The 15,285-nt window shown below is 35.5% G+C and overlaps 3 protein-coding genes across 3 annotated transcripts; 2 read left to right on the forward strand and 1 right to left on the reverse strand.

Moving 5' to 3' along the window:
- Positions 1-51: 51 nt before the first annotated feature.
- On the forward strand, positions 52-5,823 carry LOC125830260 (polyadenylate-binding protein RBP45-like). Its single transcript, XM_049509474.1, has 7 exons — positions 52-437; positions 2,275-2,743; positions 4,643-4,698; positions 4,774-4,904; positions 4,992-5,091; positions 5,187-5,354; positions 5,518-5,823. The coding sequence occupies exons 1-7, from the start codon at positions 147-149 to the stop codon at positions 5,518-5,520; spliced, it is 1,218 nt and encodes a 405-aa protein (XP_049365431.1). The 5' UTR covers positions 52-146; the 3' UTR covers positions 5,521-5,823.
- Positions 5,824-7,544: 1,721 nt separating this feature from the next.
- Positions 7,545-8,802, reverse strand: LOC125830177 (uncharacterized). The gene has a single exon (XM_049509373.1). The coding sequence runs from the start codon at positions 8,790-8,792 to the stop codon at positions 7,545-7,547; it is 1,248 nt and encodes a 415-aa protein (XP_049365330.1). The 5' UTR covers positions 8,793-8,802.
- Positions 8,803-10,874: 2,072 nt separating this feature from the next.
- LOC125830253 (UPF0051 protein ABCI8, chloroplastic-like) lies at positions 10,875-14,486 on the forward strand. The gene is made up of 2 exons (XM_049509467.1): positions 10,875-12,353; positions 14,114-14,486. The coding sequence occupies exons 1-2, from the start codon at positions 10,926-10,928 to the stop codon at positions 14,330-14,332; spliced, it is 1,647 nt and encodes a 548-aa protein (XP_049365424.1). The 5' UTR covers positions 10,875-10,925; the 3' UTR covers positions 14,333-14,486.
- The last annotated feature ends 799 nt before the right edge of the window (positions 14,487-15,285 follow it).

Below are 15,285 nucleotides of genomic sequence, written 5' to 3' on the forward strand. Positions count from 1 at the left end.
CATCGCACTACATAAATAAATATAATACGTAATACTTCTGTCTCCTTTCTTTCTCTCACCAAATCCCTCTAGGGTTTCCGCCGCCACCGTCGCTGCCGTCGCCGTCGTCAACCTTCTTCTCTAATCCGCTCACCGAAACCCTAAGAATGCAACCAGCGAATTCCATGGTTCCACAATCAATGGCGGCTCCACCGCAACAACAGTACCAACAACAGCCGCAACAACATTGGATGGCTCAGCAGCAGCCGGCAGCGTATCAGGTTCCGCAGCAGCAATCGGCCTATTATTACCAGCAACAGCAACAACCTCAGTACAACGCCGCGGCAGCTTCTGCTCAACCGACCAGTTCCGATGAGATCCGGAGCTTGTGGATCGGAGATCTACAGTTTTGGATGGATGAACCGTACATCCAGAACTGCTTTGCTCACACTGGAGAGGTACGCTTCAAGTTTCGGATATGAATAATCGGTATCCGTTCTGTTTCCTTCAAGTTCTCCAGTTTATATATTAGGCGGCAGGAAATCACATTGATGCTGATATCTAGATATGTTTATATGTGGCTTTTGAGGTTTTGCGTTAAGAATTACTAATTTTTGCGTTACGCTTCAAGTTTTTCGCGTTCTATAGCAGTTACTAGGCCTCTATCCTAACTGTGCTATATGAATGATCTGTATCCGTTCTACTTCCTTCAAGTTTTTCGAATATTTGAAAAAAATACGGCAGGAAATCACATTGATGCTGATATCTAGATATGTTTATATGTGGCTGTTGAGGTTTTGCTTTAAGAACTATGAGGTGTCAACTGGAAAGATTGGATATTTTTAATTTTCGGAATTTGTTTTTTCCTTTCATGTGCTATAGATGTATTTTGTCCTAGTGTTCTAAATGTAATTCGAGGAACATGTTACACTGAGGTTTAGTTTGAATTCATTGAGTTGTATTACATTTATGGATAGGTCTCCATATATTATATATTTGTGTGGTAAACCTATTAGTTACTTTCTCTGCGTAGTGATGCTCTGATGATAAAATTAGCACAAGGTTTAGTTTGAAACCATTGAGTTGATTTATATTTATGGATAGGTCTCCATATATGATATATGTGTGCGGGAAACATATTAGTTAATTTCTCTGGTTAGTGCTGCTCTGATGATAAATTAGCACTGAGGTTTAGTTTGAATTCATTGAGTTGAATTACATTTATGGATAGGTATCCATATATGATATATGTGTGTGGGAAACATATTAGTTAATTTCTCTGGGTAGTGCTGCTCTGATAATAAAATTAGCACCGAGGTTTAGTTTGAATTCATTGAGTTGTATTACATTTATGGATAAGTCTCCATATATGATATATGTAAGCGGGAAACATATTAGTTAATTTCTCTGGGTAGTGCTGCTCTGATGATAAAATTAGCTTGTAGAAAGAGATTGCTAGGGTTAGATGGCATAAGTCTGAACTGTTTTACTTGTGTTCTTGCCTTGAGTTCATATTATGTGGGGTTTGTAGACATTGGGACTTTGGTCTCAACCAACTCGATGTTTAGATAAGATTTTTGATTTACTTAGCGTGCTATGGCTCATGGCTCAAACATGGTCCTTGGTTGAGCCCATATACTTAGAGGTCATTGGTTATGATCTCAACTTTGTGAGAAGGCCAGTCCATAGGTATTAGGTACTTTGGATATGTTAGGCAGATATTTTTTTCTTGAAAATGGTAAAGTTGAGATGTTAGGCACATATCCTGACCTGAAACATATAGTTTCTTGGTAACATACAGGAACTGAATGGTGTATTTAACCAAAAACCATTTTGGTGAATACCAGCAGTGTGTTTGATCGACTGTGAGAGGAGCCAGCACTTCCATAAACCATTCTATTGTTTTCTTTTTAAAACTATTACAATCTGACAATCATTCATCTTGTTTGGTAACGGAATGTCATGCTTAGTAGACCATGTCAGGGATGATTTGTGGAAGCTTTTGAAGTCCTATAATTGCTAGTTGTAAAGTTCTCTTGCCTTTTGCTTCATCGGCCTCTCCTACCATAGAAAAGTGCAAATTTGTGCTTGTGTTGTAATTGTGTAAATGTTTCCTTCAGTTACATGATTTGTAGACGTATGCCAAAATATTCTTGTATTCTCTTTCTATTTATTCTTGCATTTTCCAGTGCATGACGTATGCGTGTTGTGTTTCTGCTATTTTAATTTCCTTTCCTTTTCCCCCCTTCAAATTTATGGTGTTTTTGTGAGTCTTCTAAACTGTTGTTTATGCAGGTGGCCTCTGTTAAAGTTATCCGCAACAAGCAATCTGGACAATCTGAGGGTTATGGATTTGTGGAGTTTATTAGTCATGCGGCTGCTGAAAGAAACCTACAAACATATAATGGCTCCATGATGCCTAATAGTGAGCAACCCTTTAGACTCAACTGGGCATCACTCGGTTCGGGTGAAAAACGTTCAGATAATGGTCCTGAATACACAATTTTTGTTGGAGACTTGGCAGCTGATGTCACTGACTATATGCTTCAGGAGACATTCAGGGCCAACTACTCCTCAGTCAAGGGTGCAAAGGTTGTGACTGATAGGGTCACTGGGCGCACAAAGGGCTATGGGTTTGTTAAATTTGCCGATGAAAGTGAGCAAATTCATGCTATGACTGAGATGAATGGCAAGTTCTGCTCCACTAGGCCAATGCGGATAGGCCATGCAGCTAACAAGAAGAGTGTACCTGGTCAGGTGCAAGGTATGTTCCAACCTCGTTGTTTCTTGTACTGGTCTATATAGATATCCTTTAGAGCTGTTAAGGAATGCATCTAGCTTGCAGTTGAGTACATATGCATTCCTAGGTTTTGAACATGTGCTCTTGTAAATTTGCGATTTAGTGCTTTTGACAATTTGAGTTTTGTTTGCTTGATGATGATATTGATATTGGTTTATTTTGGGGGCAATTGCTGGTTTGTTCTGACCTCACTGGGTTAAACAGTGCTGTTATGCTTGCCCTCGTTCCTTGAAAATTAGCACCAGCTTTCAACATCTTTTCCTTCCATTCATTAAAGACATCCCTTGAAATATTAAATCTCATAAAACTCCGATTGTCTCGAAGCAGGGTGAATGGTCGGAGGCTCTATCATTTTGGAGCCTGGAGCTTGTTACCGCTGAAATGAGTAACTTTTAAGACGTGATGTTGTGTAGGTCAGTTCATTTAAATGTGGCAAAATTTCCATTATGTCAGATCCTCGTGGCATTAATTTTTTTATTTTTCCAGTTTCTTCCTTTTTCCACTACGCTTTCTAAGTTTATTTATCTCTACATATCAGCCGTTTTATTCTTTATATCTAGTTAGCCTGCCATGAGTGTCACTTTGATCTTCAGTTTCCTTAAGCTTTTCTCAGTCCCAATTCCTAAATAAATATAATTGGGTCTTGTATCCATTCCTTTACTTTTCAGCCATTTTATTTTTTACAACTTGTACAAAAATTCCTCAACAGAGTAGGGTTGTTTCCACTCACCTTCATACACTAATGCAGCCATAACATGTCCCTTTTTTTATGGCAAGGGAAACTCGCAGCCGCTATTCTTTGGGTGCATATAGGGTAAAACCCCCGCTCCTGTGCAATAGTTCGCAGACCACAAATGGTAACACGCACTAGGCAAGCCTGGTGCGACAAGCTTGACCCCGCACCAGGCAAGGGGTTTCGAACTTGAGACCTCCAACATGGAAGTCCCAAGCCCAAACCACGGGGACACCTTGATTCCATGTCAATGTTCGTTTTGCTTATTGCCATTTTCAGATTATTTAGATTCTAGTGAACAATTTTTTGTTGTTCATTTTTTTCTTGAAGTTTCAATAGTTTGATTTCTATAACAAGTTATTAAGGGATGTTGAGGCTGGTTTAGAGGAGTCTCTCATGATCTCGCAATTGGCCAATTTATATGATGGTGTTGGGACGGGGTATGGATTTGTTAATATGATTTTCATATTTATATTTATGTATTAGTGATACTGAGAGAATTTTAGGCAATAGTTATAAGCTCAAAGGGCTTTGGTTCAATGTTAGGGGTAGTACATCACAGGATTTGGTTGGTCATGTCACAATATTGAATCCTGTTGATAAGTATTTTTATTGTTGATCAACTGCTCTTTCACTCTTTGTATCAGCATTTTTGCGTCCCTTTTTTTGTTTACTTTGAACCTAAAAAGTAATCTGGAATATCAACTTATCTTGTGTGCTTGTTGTTGGGGGTCCATTAGAACTAGTTAATATGGATCTTGAATATTCATATCTGATACTTTTCTGTTGGGTCGTTGAAACCCATATAATTTATGAAGTAACAACAGCTCAGGGTGTCTTTCTTATCTCTTGAATCCAAATACCATAGTGTTCTTTTCAACTACCAGGTGTAACCAATCCTCAAACTTGTTTGTATTATAACACAGCACAAAAATTATGTTTATGCTTTTAGCCGTGCTAATCTACTTGACTTTTTATCTGCTCTTAATGTTTGAAGATTTATTGTACACATGCTTTTAATTTCGTTTCCACCTCTTTCCATCTTCTTGATAAATACTAGGAGTATTTCTTTTAAATGGATAAAAAAGTTATCTGCATCTACCCTCACCTATTGTTTTTTTCATTTGCAGCTTCATATCAAAGTACCAATGGAACTCAAAATGAGGATGACCCTTCTAATACAACTGTCAGTACATTTATTTATGGAAGTACTATAATTTTCTGTTGACTTGTACTCATGTGAAATTGACATTGATTGCAGATATTCGTTGGGAATTTGGATGCCAATGTAACAGATGACCATCTAAGGCAGGTTTTTGGAAATTACGGACAGTTGCTTCATGTGAAAATACCAGTAGGCAAACGTTGTGGCTTTGTTCAATTTGCTGACAGGTTTTGAAGTTCATATTTTAATTCGACAAAAATAATAATGTTAATTTGACTTCAATGATAATAACATGGTTGGTTTTGTAATTGCAGAAGTTGTGCCGAGGAAGCTCTACGAGCATTGAGTGGAACTCAGCTGGGTGGACAAACTATCCGCCTTTCATGGGGTCGTAGCCCTTCCAACAAGCAGCAGGTTAATAGTTAGTGCATAAATATTAGTATTTTTTTGGTTTCTGACGCTAATCTTAGTGCATGACATACACGATGTTTCATCTTCGGGTTGTGCAGCCTCAGGCTGACCCAAACCAGTATGGTGGTTATTATGGGTATTCAGCTGGATATGATGCTGCTGCTGCCGCTGCCTATGGTTATGCTCAACCTGCTCAGGATCCAAATCTATATTATGGGGGTTATGCTGGGTATGGAAATTACCCTCCACAGCAGCAACAACCACAGGTTTTCAACAACTTAAAGAATTAATTTTACAAGTTACTGATGATAATAGCTTGATAAATTCATTACATATTGTTAATACTTGTTGCTATTCTAATGTGATAATAGCTTGATAAATTCATTACATATTGTTAATACTTGTTGCTATTCTAATGTGGCTGTGCAGTGATCTCTGCTGGTTAAAGGAGTCATCGATAGCTTCCTAGCATGGTACTGCAACAATGTAGAGAAGGGAGGGGCATGGATTCGAAGTTTGCATCAGATTTACTATAAGATAAACAAACTACTGTAGGCTGGTTCTTGAAGATCAGTATTTATGGTTGTGGTCAACCATCACTTACTTTTCATTAGTTACTTTCTGCTATTTTTCATTGGTTTCTTTATTTGATCTTTTTGGTTTTTGCTCTTTTATGTTTACTTTTCATGAGTCCAACTTGGTACTTGGATTTTTGTTCTAGTTGGTTTTTCTAAGGCCCAAAGAGGTTATACAACGTATATTGTAATCTGCTATGATTTATGTTTCTAAATTATGGTGCTTTTATTTAACCTTTCTTTTACAAAAAAATGGTATGGTGTTTTGATTAAAAATAGTTTGATTCTTGAGGAGTTAGTTTATTGGAAGAAAAATATTACTCTTGTTGGAATTTATTTTGTCTGGTTAGATAATCTTTCTTTTGAAGCATTTATCATGTACTCTTTATTGTGTTTTGGTTATCCGCACTGTTTTGTTGTTCTTGTTTCCCTTTTTATATTCTTTGCACTGCTTTTTGCTAAGTTTTTTAAAATTATTATCTTCATTGTACATGGATTTGCAACTATATTGAGGGTCTTTTGGGAACACCTCTACCTCCCTGAGGTAGGTAGTAGTACAGTCTATATATGCATTCTATCCTTGTAGATTTCACTTGTGGGATTTTATTAGGGTATATAACTGTTGTAAACTAATACTTTTGTTTCAATTTGTTAGTCTTGCTTATTTTTAATATATTTTTTCAAAAGCGTCTCTTTACTTGTTCGATAATTTTTTATTTTAACTTTGTATGTGATATGTTTAAGATTAAGTGTATTTACATTTGACATTGTTTATTTTAGACCGATTAAAAAATCTGCTATAATTAAATGCTATTTCAGATAAAAGTAAGATATACAAATTAAAACAGTGAGGATATTTTGTTTTGGTTATACTTTTGAAATAACTTATTTGAGTATTTACTAAGGTTTTAATTGTTTTCATTAAGATTAAGATGCCTGAATCTATAATTTTTTTTAGTATCTGATGTATATAATTCATTACATAAGCATAATAAATATGTAAATCAAATAAAATAAATTTGGGTGTTTATATTAATAAAATATTCTTTAAAAAATTAATTTAAACAAAACAAAATTATTATGTGATGACATTTAGTGTTTAACCAATTCTTTGAGTCACTCTGCTAATTAATAAATAGTGGGTGACAGCGTATATGCATATTTGACACTTCAAAATGCTTTATTTGATTAAACACACACTATTACTCTCCTAAAATACTTTTAAAAATAAGTTAATTATAAATGGATAATCACCATTTATATGCCACTTATATATGTTGAAAAAGAAATTGTATTTTCTGCATTATTTGTTCATATAATAGCTTTAGATGGCATGGCACTATAAGTAGATCCAAATATTTTTCACTTCATTTGAAATTTATGGAGTTGGAATTGAAGATGGAGTTGTATTTGGTTATACTTTTCGTAAAGAATATTTCGTACAATGCTCATGCTTTAATCTATTTAAATACAACTTCAAAAGTGAAAAGTGAGTTTGAAAATAAGTTACATTTCAATTGAGGACGAAGAAAGAGAATTCGCAGTTCAGTACTCCATTTTAACACACACAAAAAAAAGGATAGGATCAAATTTTGTTGAGTCTAACTCATATGATTCATTTATCAAAGAATGACTCTGGTAATCAAAAGAGTGAACAACATGGAGCAACTTACTGACGATACTCAGTTGACATTCATAAAGAAAACTTCTAATAATTTCTTACTTCAATCCATCATATTTGGCAGAAAGATAATTCTTGTTTATTATCAGATAATCACTTAGCTAGAGGTATTTTAGTGATAAGTTCTATAGGAACGGGACGATCCTTCTGGCTGTGCTACTCATTGTGAACCTAACATCACTTGCTTATTCCCTTTCATTTTAAGTTTCTTCCTTTCCTACAAACTCAACTTCTGTTCCAACATCAGTACTTTGCTTTTCCTTTGGAGAATTTCGCATTTCCATCGTAAAGTCCACTGATTCACTGATTGATTCTTGAGGCATAACTTGAGTGTCACTAGTAACATTATGTTGAGGCATGTCAACAAAATGTAGTTCATTGTGAATTGAATCACTTGGCTTTACTTCACTTTCTGCTGCTACTGTTTCTTGTGCTAGAAAGTTAAGTTCAACGAATGACGGAGTTTGGTGAGGTTGAAAATCTTGATTCCCTTGTCCACTTTGTGACAAATCATTCAGTTGAAGCTCTGGATTGATTGTTGGAATGAGTTGAGTTTGAGCATCTATAGGAGGAGCTCGATGGATCTCGAGTTTCTTTAGTTCACAATGAACCAACTCTGTTGGCTGAACTAAAGTTTCAAGATTAGACTTGTTGTTCTCCACTTCAGCTTCGATCTGTTTTTGATTCGATCCCAGTTCTTGTGATCCATCGACAACATTATTATGATGGATCTCGTCGTTTGAGCTGTTGAGATCAGAACAAACAAGAGTACCTGGCTGAATTATTGAGATTGAGTCTGTAAGTTGTCTCTGAGTACTCTTCTGTCCATTGGTACATTTACCTTGTTCTGCATTTAACTCGAAACCTGATTGGTTCGCGACTTCAAACACCTCCATCACCTCGTCTTGTTCAACCATTCTAAGGTTTTCCAATAAAGGGGTAAACTGTGGTTGATGTTTGATCATTTCATCTGGATTAGCACGTTGATCGTTACGTACTAATGGATGATCAGAAGGCAACAAAACTTGTTCTGGAGACACATTCAGCTGCTCATTAGTACTACCATTTTCTTGATCTTGTAGAGTTATAACTTGGCTTCTGTGATGCATTTTCACTTGTGGGGCAATGTCATTTGCTGCTGTTATGGGAGAAAATCGCCCCGGCTCAAAGATTAATCCGCGGAGCGTGGTGGCGTTGTTACCAAGCTTGACAGAAAGGAAGTACCCTGCATCAAAAGTACCATCAATGACACCAGAAACACTTTGTCCTAACATGTTTTCATCAGTAGTGATATCTTTTTGCCTCATGATTTCTGGTGCTGGAGTTGTTGGAGTCTGCAAGATCATTCTTTTAGCTTCACCTTCATCTTTCCGAGGGCGACCGCGCCTTCGTTTTGCTGGAAGGATTGTTGGAGCAGAGGGATTTTGTTGTTTAGTTTGATCATTCATTATGTGTAACCTTCACTTTACATGTAATAGAAGACATTAGTTTTCTCTCATGGATAAGTATCACAAATACATGCACTAGGATAAAAAAATTCAAAGACAATAACTACGTCTCGATTCTAAACAAGTTGAGGTCGGCTTTCTGAATCCTCACCTCTTCATTTTAGCACATTTCATATAATCTAAGGGATTCAGATAAAGTTGTAAGACAAATGAGATGACAAATCCTTTGTTTATTGTTTCCTTCATATGATTTCTTAGCGGTGGATTCAAGATTTGAACTTTATGGAGTTCGAGTTCGGGATTCTCCTATGGACTTTATGGTGGATACATGATTTGAACTTAATGAGTATACAAACACTGATTTAAACTAAAGCTATTGAGTTCGATCGTCTAGCTCCGCCCCGGGATTCTTGATGTCTCCACTCTCCTCTTTCTGTTGTTGAAGAATTTCTTCTTCAATATCATGATCATCATCAGTATATAAATTTCACTTCAAATTATCTAATTGGCAATTTTTTGACAATAGTTTCTTAGCTCTTGAATAGAAGATATAAAAAATGAATCATCACTACTCATAAGATTTCCATAAAGTGATAAAAAAAACTGAAAAATAAATAAATCCATCTATACAACAACAACAAAAATAGATCTTATAAGTGGAGTCAAGAAAAAGTGAAGTGTACGTAAAATCTTACCACTACTGATCTCATAAGTGGAGTCAAGAAAATGTTGTACGTAAAATCTTATCACAATATGATCTTATAAGTGGAGTCACGAAAAAGTGGAGTGTACATAAAATCTTACCACAATCTGATCTCATAAGTGGAGTCAAGGAAAAGTGAAGTGTACGCAAATCTTACCTCTTACACAAAGAGATCATTTCTGATAGATCCTCGACTCAAGAAAAACATATACGAGCACAAAAATTCACATGCACGTAAACAATTGCAATAGATCTGATAAATGTTAATTCAAGTATACATATTTGAATGTTAATTCTTGAAATTGATGAATATATAATATCTATGAATGAGAAACTAGAAATTACCTTCTTCTTTGTTCCAAAAAGAATTGAGATTTATCTAAAACCAATTGCTCATACAAAAATAAATAAAGATCTTGCTATTATTTTCCTAATGAAGTTTTCTTCTCACCTATTTTTTGGGGTTGATTTTTTCATGATCTCAATTTTCATTTTAGTGAACTAAAGTCACCAAACTATTTGTTATAATGAAAAAGTTACTCAATTTATTTAGGGATAAAATAAAAGATAAGAATCACTCTAAATTATGACAAAGTTTCAATTACACATTTAAACTATGCAGAGGTTCTATTATTTTTTCAAACAAATAAGGAGAAAATAATTTAAAATGTTCTAAAAATATTATTTCATTTTTCTACGTTTGCTTAATCAAATTTATTAGAAAGCATTCTCTCTACGAAAATAAAGTCCTTCAAATTGAGAAAAATAATATCCCTAATAAAAGTAAGGAAACCAAATTGCACAAGTGATATTCTAAGTTTATTATCTCCTCTCTGCTCACTCAATCCCCCGAACCTCCACTTCTCATCCCATCTTACCTCCATAAGATTTTGCTAGATAACATATAAATTCTCTTGAAATAATATTTTTTTTCTTACTTACCAACTATTAAAAAATAAGTAAGAAACTCACTTATTTTTTCAAGAAAAAAAATTATATTTGCGGTGGAAAATATTTCCTTCTTATCAAACACACCCCTTATAATTAACAAATATATTTCTTTTAAAAGGCTTGTAAAAGATAAACACATTTGAAACTACTTTTTACTTGTTTACAAGATAGAGATAATGTTTACCTACACTCGATCCTTTTCATATCTGACTTATGAAATCATATTGAGAATGCTATTATTATTGTGAAAAAGAAACACGATAAATAATTTCAGACCAAGAAAATATAATTATGACAATATCCAAAATATTTATGGCTGAAAAAGAAGGTATGTGGCCAGCACAAGTCCCTTCTAAAAATCAATCACCACAAAAATTTAAAACAAAAAAAAACACTAATCTATAAAATCCACCAAAAACATTCCCAAAAAAACAAATAAAGCTCCAATTTTTCTATCTCCAAGAACTGAAAATTCAATCATGGCTTCTCTTGTTACCAATGGAATCTCATGTTTTTCTCCCCAATCCATCACTGAACAACCTAAACTACCAAAAGGGTCTCAATATCTGCTAAAATTAGCTAACCCCAGAAACCCTAATTCAAGAATCTTGAAGGTCAAAGCTGCAGAATTGAGCTATGAGGCAACTATTGACACCCCAGGTAAAGAATCTTCTGTTTCAACCTCAAATGAAAATGATCCACTTCAGAAATTTTTGAAAAGAGACTATAAATGGGGTTTTAGTCAAGAAATTGATTCCTTTTCATTACCAAAAGGGCTTTCTGCAGAAACTGTTAAGCTTATTTCTGGTAGAAAAAATGAACCTAGTTGGATGCTTGAGTTTAGATTGAAATCATATGAGAAGTTTCTTAAAATGAAAGAGCCTAAATGGTCTGATAATAGATACCCAGAAATTAGTTTTCAAGATATTTGTTATTATTCTGAACCTAAACAGAAACCAACTTTGAATAGTCTTGATGAGGCCGATCCTGAGCTTATTAAGTATTTTGAAAAATTGGGTATTCCGTTGAACGAAAGGAATCGTTTGGCTAATGTTGCGGTTGATGCTGTTCTTGATAGTGTTTCTATTGCTACAACTCATAGGAAGACTTTAGAGAAAGCTGGTGTGATTTTTTGTTCAATATCTGAGGCAATTAGGGAGTATCCTGATTTAGTTAAGAAGTATTTAGGGAGAGTTGTGCCCCCGGAAGACAACTTTTACGCGGCTTTAAACTCGGCTGTGTTTAGTGATGGATCATTTGTGTATATACCCAAAAACACTAGGTGTCCGATGCAAATCTCGACTTATTTTCGGATAAATGCAATGGAAACTGGACAGTTCGAGAGGACTGTGATAATTGCAGAGGAAGGGAGTTTTGTGGAGTATTTAGAAGGGTGTACTGCACCTTCGTATGATACTAATCAGTTACATGCTGCTGTGGTGGAGTTGTATTGCCATGAAGGTGCGGAGATTAAGTATTCCACTGTGCAGAATTGGTATGCGGGAGATGAGGAAGGTGTAGGAGGGATTTATAATTTTGTTACAAAGAGGGGAATTTGTGCTGGGGCTAGGTCAAAGATTTCGTGGACACAAGTGGAGACAGGATCAGCTATTACCTGGAAGTATCCGAGTGTTGTGTTAGAGGGTGATGAATCAGTTGGTGAGTTCTATTCCGTGGCGTTAACCAATAATTATCAGCAGGCAGATACAGGGACAAAGATGATACACAAAGGGAAGAATACAAGGAGTAGGATAATTTCAAAGGGTATTTCAGCAGGACATTCTAGGAACTGTTATCGAGGACTAGTTCAGGTGTTGTCCAGTGCAGAAAATGCCAAGAACTCCTCTCAGTGTGATTCAATGCTCATTGGCGATACTGCTGCTGCCAACACTTATCCATACATTCAGGTAGTTTGCTCTTTGTGAACTCTAATTTTTTCCTTTCTGACTTAAGCTTGATAGCGATAAGTCTTGTTTCATTTGTGTTTTGTAGCTACAGCATGTTACACTTTCTACTTATGCAGTTAGACTGTTATCCTTTTCTTTTCTTCGTTTGATGGTGACATTTGTTATGTGTGATGCTGGTGCATTTAAGTTTTTACGTGACTTTTTTCATAGAATAGACAATATGTTTTCACCAGTTAACATCTAAGGCCTCTTCTTCTCGAGATGTAAAAAAAAAGAAAAAGAGAAGTCTTCCTTATGAACTTAGAAATCATCCATTAGATGAAGAAAGGAGAGAAAAGGTTCATAAGGACAATTGCTATTTCCTCTTGGGAAAACAATCTGTTAGAAGAAGTTATGCCATATTGGTACAGGCTGCTTAGATGTTCCCCGTTGGACTGTAGGTCTTATTAGGCTTGTTATAGTCTTTTTGACTTAAAGGGCCTAGGATTTAATTTCTTTAAGCTATACTAGATTACCCCGAGGATGTCATTCATCTTTGCACGATGCAGGTAATCTTTTGCTAGGTTCCAAGGCTAACTTTAGTGTTAAAATTTGTTAGACCTGTTGTATGGGCTGTTAGGTGCAGCCTATTGTGGCCCCTTTGGTTTTGAGCATAACCATTTGTTCCTCTTAGCTTTAGAGAATGTTTCTCAGTCCTAATTAATAATGGATTGCGTAGTTATTTTATTTGAATTGCTTATGGGGTTGAAGTGAGTAAAGAAAGAGTGCCAATTCTGCTGTGGTGTCTTCATTTCAAGTGCATGACCATGAAAAGATGTGTTGTGGCAATATGTCTATCAGTCGATGGACCTGTAAGATCAAAAGCCATCGCCATGTTGTATATTAGTCTGTCAGGAATTTGTGATGCCTCTGTTGCCAAAGCATAGTGTATAATTCAGCACAAAGAGAAAAATACAGGAGGTGTGTTGCGAATAGGCATTGGATAGCTTATTCATCAGTTTGAATAATGGATCTGTTATACTTGGTCCAGCCAATTAAGTACATCCACCTATAGACTATAATTTCCTAACTGCTTCTACAAAGTTGTTTGAACTGTCTTTGTGTATTGCTGGCAGGGACAAATTTTCAATGTCTGGGAATCATCTTGATTAGGCTAGGGACAGAGATATCTTGCTAACATAAAAGACACTCTACTTGCAGGGATTCATGTTGAGAGTGTGCTTTAGTCTCTATTTCTCTCTCTTCTTGACTGTTGGAAATATGGTTTTAGGATATGTGAGAAAGTGGTGATAGTTTATTGATGAAAGAAGAGTATCTCTTTTTATTATTATTTTTTTCTTTTTGTTGGAGGAGTGGCGCGCTTTTAAGTTGTGCATCCTCCATCATTCCCTCTGAGTCAGGTATGTAGATCAATGTTGATATTATTAGATACTAACATCACAGGGATACATAAGAATTTTATTTTAGATGTAACTAGGCCAAGCATTTGTGGAAGATCTTTTGAAGAGTCCGAGGACATAAATTGGAAGTACATTAAGAACTTGATGTTAGATATAAGCTAGGTCAGGAAGTAGTTCTGTGGAGAAATCCGGTTGAATAGAACTTTGTAGGGCTGACTGTCCTGCATGTTAACTATGTAACTTTCCTTCTCTAATTTGAACCGAAAAATCACTTCTTTCTGTTCTCAATTTTGAGTATGAGCTAAGCATAATTTTTTCTCTATACTATTCCTTCTACTGATGTTATCATCATATGAACAGAGCAAAAACCCAACTGCACGCATCGAACATGAAGCGACAACGTCAAAGATTGGTGAGGACCAGTTATTTTATTTCCAGCAGAGGGGAATCGACTACGAGAAAGCAATGGCTGCAATGATATCGGGTTTCTGCAGGGACGTTTTCAATGAACTTCCTGATGAATTTGGTGCTGAAGTGAACCAGCTAATGAGTTTGAAACTTGAAGGATCTGTTGGTTAAAGCACTATTTCAATCTAGTCAATAAAAGCTAATTGCTAGTAGCTAGTGGTTTTGTAATCTGTAAAGTTATAGCACAAGAAAACTTTGCATCATCAATACACATTTGTAAATAATGCATCAAGGCATTATCTTCTACTTAATATCTTTGTAATCCTCGACCTGAGGGTCTATCGGAAACAACTTTTCTGCCTCTCAAGGTAGGGGTAAGGTCTGCATACACTTTACCTTCTTCCGGCTTCACTCGTAGGATTACACTGGGTATGTTGTTGTTATCTTTGTAATTCATCCCAAAGCTTTTGCGGATGGATCCCAAATTGATTGTATTAGAGACTGAAGAAATGAAGGTTTTTTTTTTTTTAGCATTATTAGTACTTATATGTCTTTTCTTCAGTTGGCATAGACGATGTAAAGATATGTTTCAGTTGGAATAAAAGATTGTGAAATATTGTATCATTATTGCACATCAATATATCGGGAATCTTTGGATCTATGCTTATTTTCAACTTCTTTGAGCATTTAGTCAATTACTATGCCCTTCCTTGTCTTTGGGTGCCTAGGTATCGAAATCACGTGAGTAGCCATTAGACACTACTAAGAGATATCCCTGAACATAGTATAACATGTGATTTCCATCGAACATAAAAGATAAATCTCTTGTGCCGGTAGAAACATGAAACTTCTTCCATGTTCATGTCACGTCGAGAAGTTGTAGGAAAAATAAATTGATATATGCATACATTATAAGAAAGGGAAACAAATATAATGAGCAGAGGCAAATGTAGCATTGTGTCATCAACATCGTCTGAATTCAATATTTTTGATGTGAAACGTCTCATGGGAACCAAAAAAAGCATAAGAAATACTTCTGAATGTAAACAAAATATTAGAATATGAAGTTTGTCTTTTAAACATTCTAAATTTGTTTCTGCTCCCTGACACTAGTAAAAATCACA

Source organism: Solanum verrucosum, unplaced genomic scaffold (assembly GCF_900185275.1).
Source record: "Solanum verrucosum unplaced genomic scaffold, falcon-dt-bn FXZP01000072.1, whole genome shotgun sequence".
Taxonomy (NCBI): Eukaryota; Viridiplantae; Streptophyta; class Magnoliopsida; order Solanales; family Solanaceae; genus Solanum; species Solanum verrucosum.

What these genes read in the sequence shown, in the direction of transcription:
- LOC125830177 (XM_049509373.1), bottom strand. Translation starts at nt 8,792, where the DNA reads ATGAATGATCAAACTAAACAACAAAATCCCTCTGCTCCAACAATCCTT.
- LOC125830253 (XM_049509467.1), top strand. Translation starts at nt 10,926, where the DNA reads ATGGCTTCTCTTGTTACCAATGGAATCTCATGTTTTTCTCCCCAATCC. An exon ending in ACACTTATCCATACATTCAG is followed by an intron (nt 12,354 to 14,113) that starts GTAGTTTGCTCT and finishes TCATATGAACAG; the next exon opens with AGCAAAAACCCAACTGCACG.
- LOC125830260 (XM_049509474.1), top strand. Translation starts at nt 147, where the DNA reads ATGCAACCAGCGAATTCCATGGTTCCACAATCAATGGCGGCTCCACCG. An exon ending in TTTGTTCAATTTGCTGACAG is followed by an intron (nt 4,905 to 4,991) that starts GTTTTGAAGTTC and finishes TTGTAATTGCAG; the next exon opens with AAGTTGTGCCGAGGAAGCTC. An exon ending in GCCCTTCCAACAAGCAGCAG is followed by an intron (nt 5,092 to 5,186) that starts GTTAATAGTTAG and finishes CGGGTTGTGCAG; the next exon opens with CCTCAGGCTGACCCAAACCA.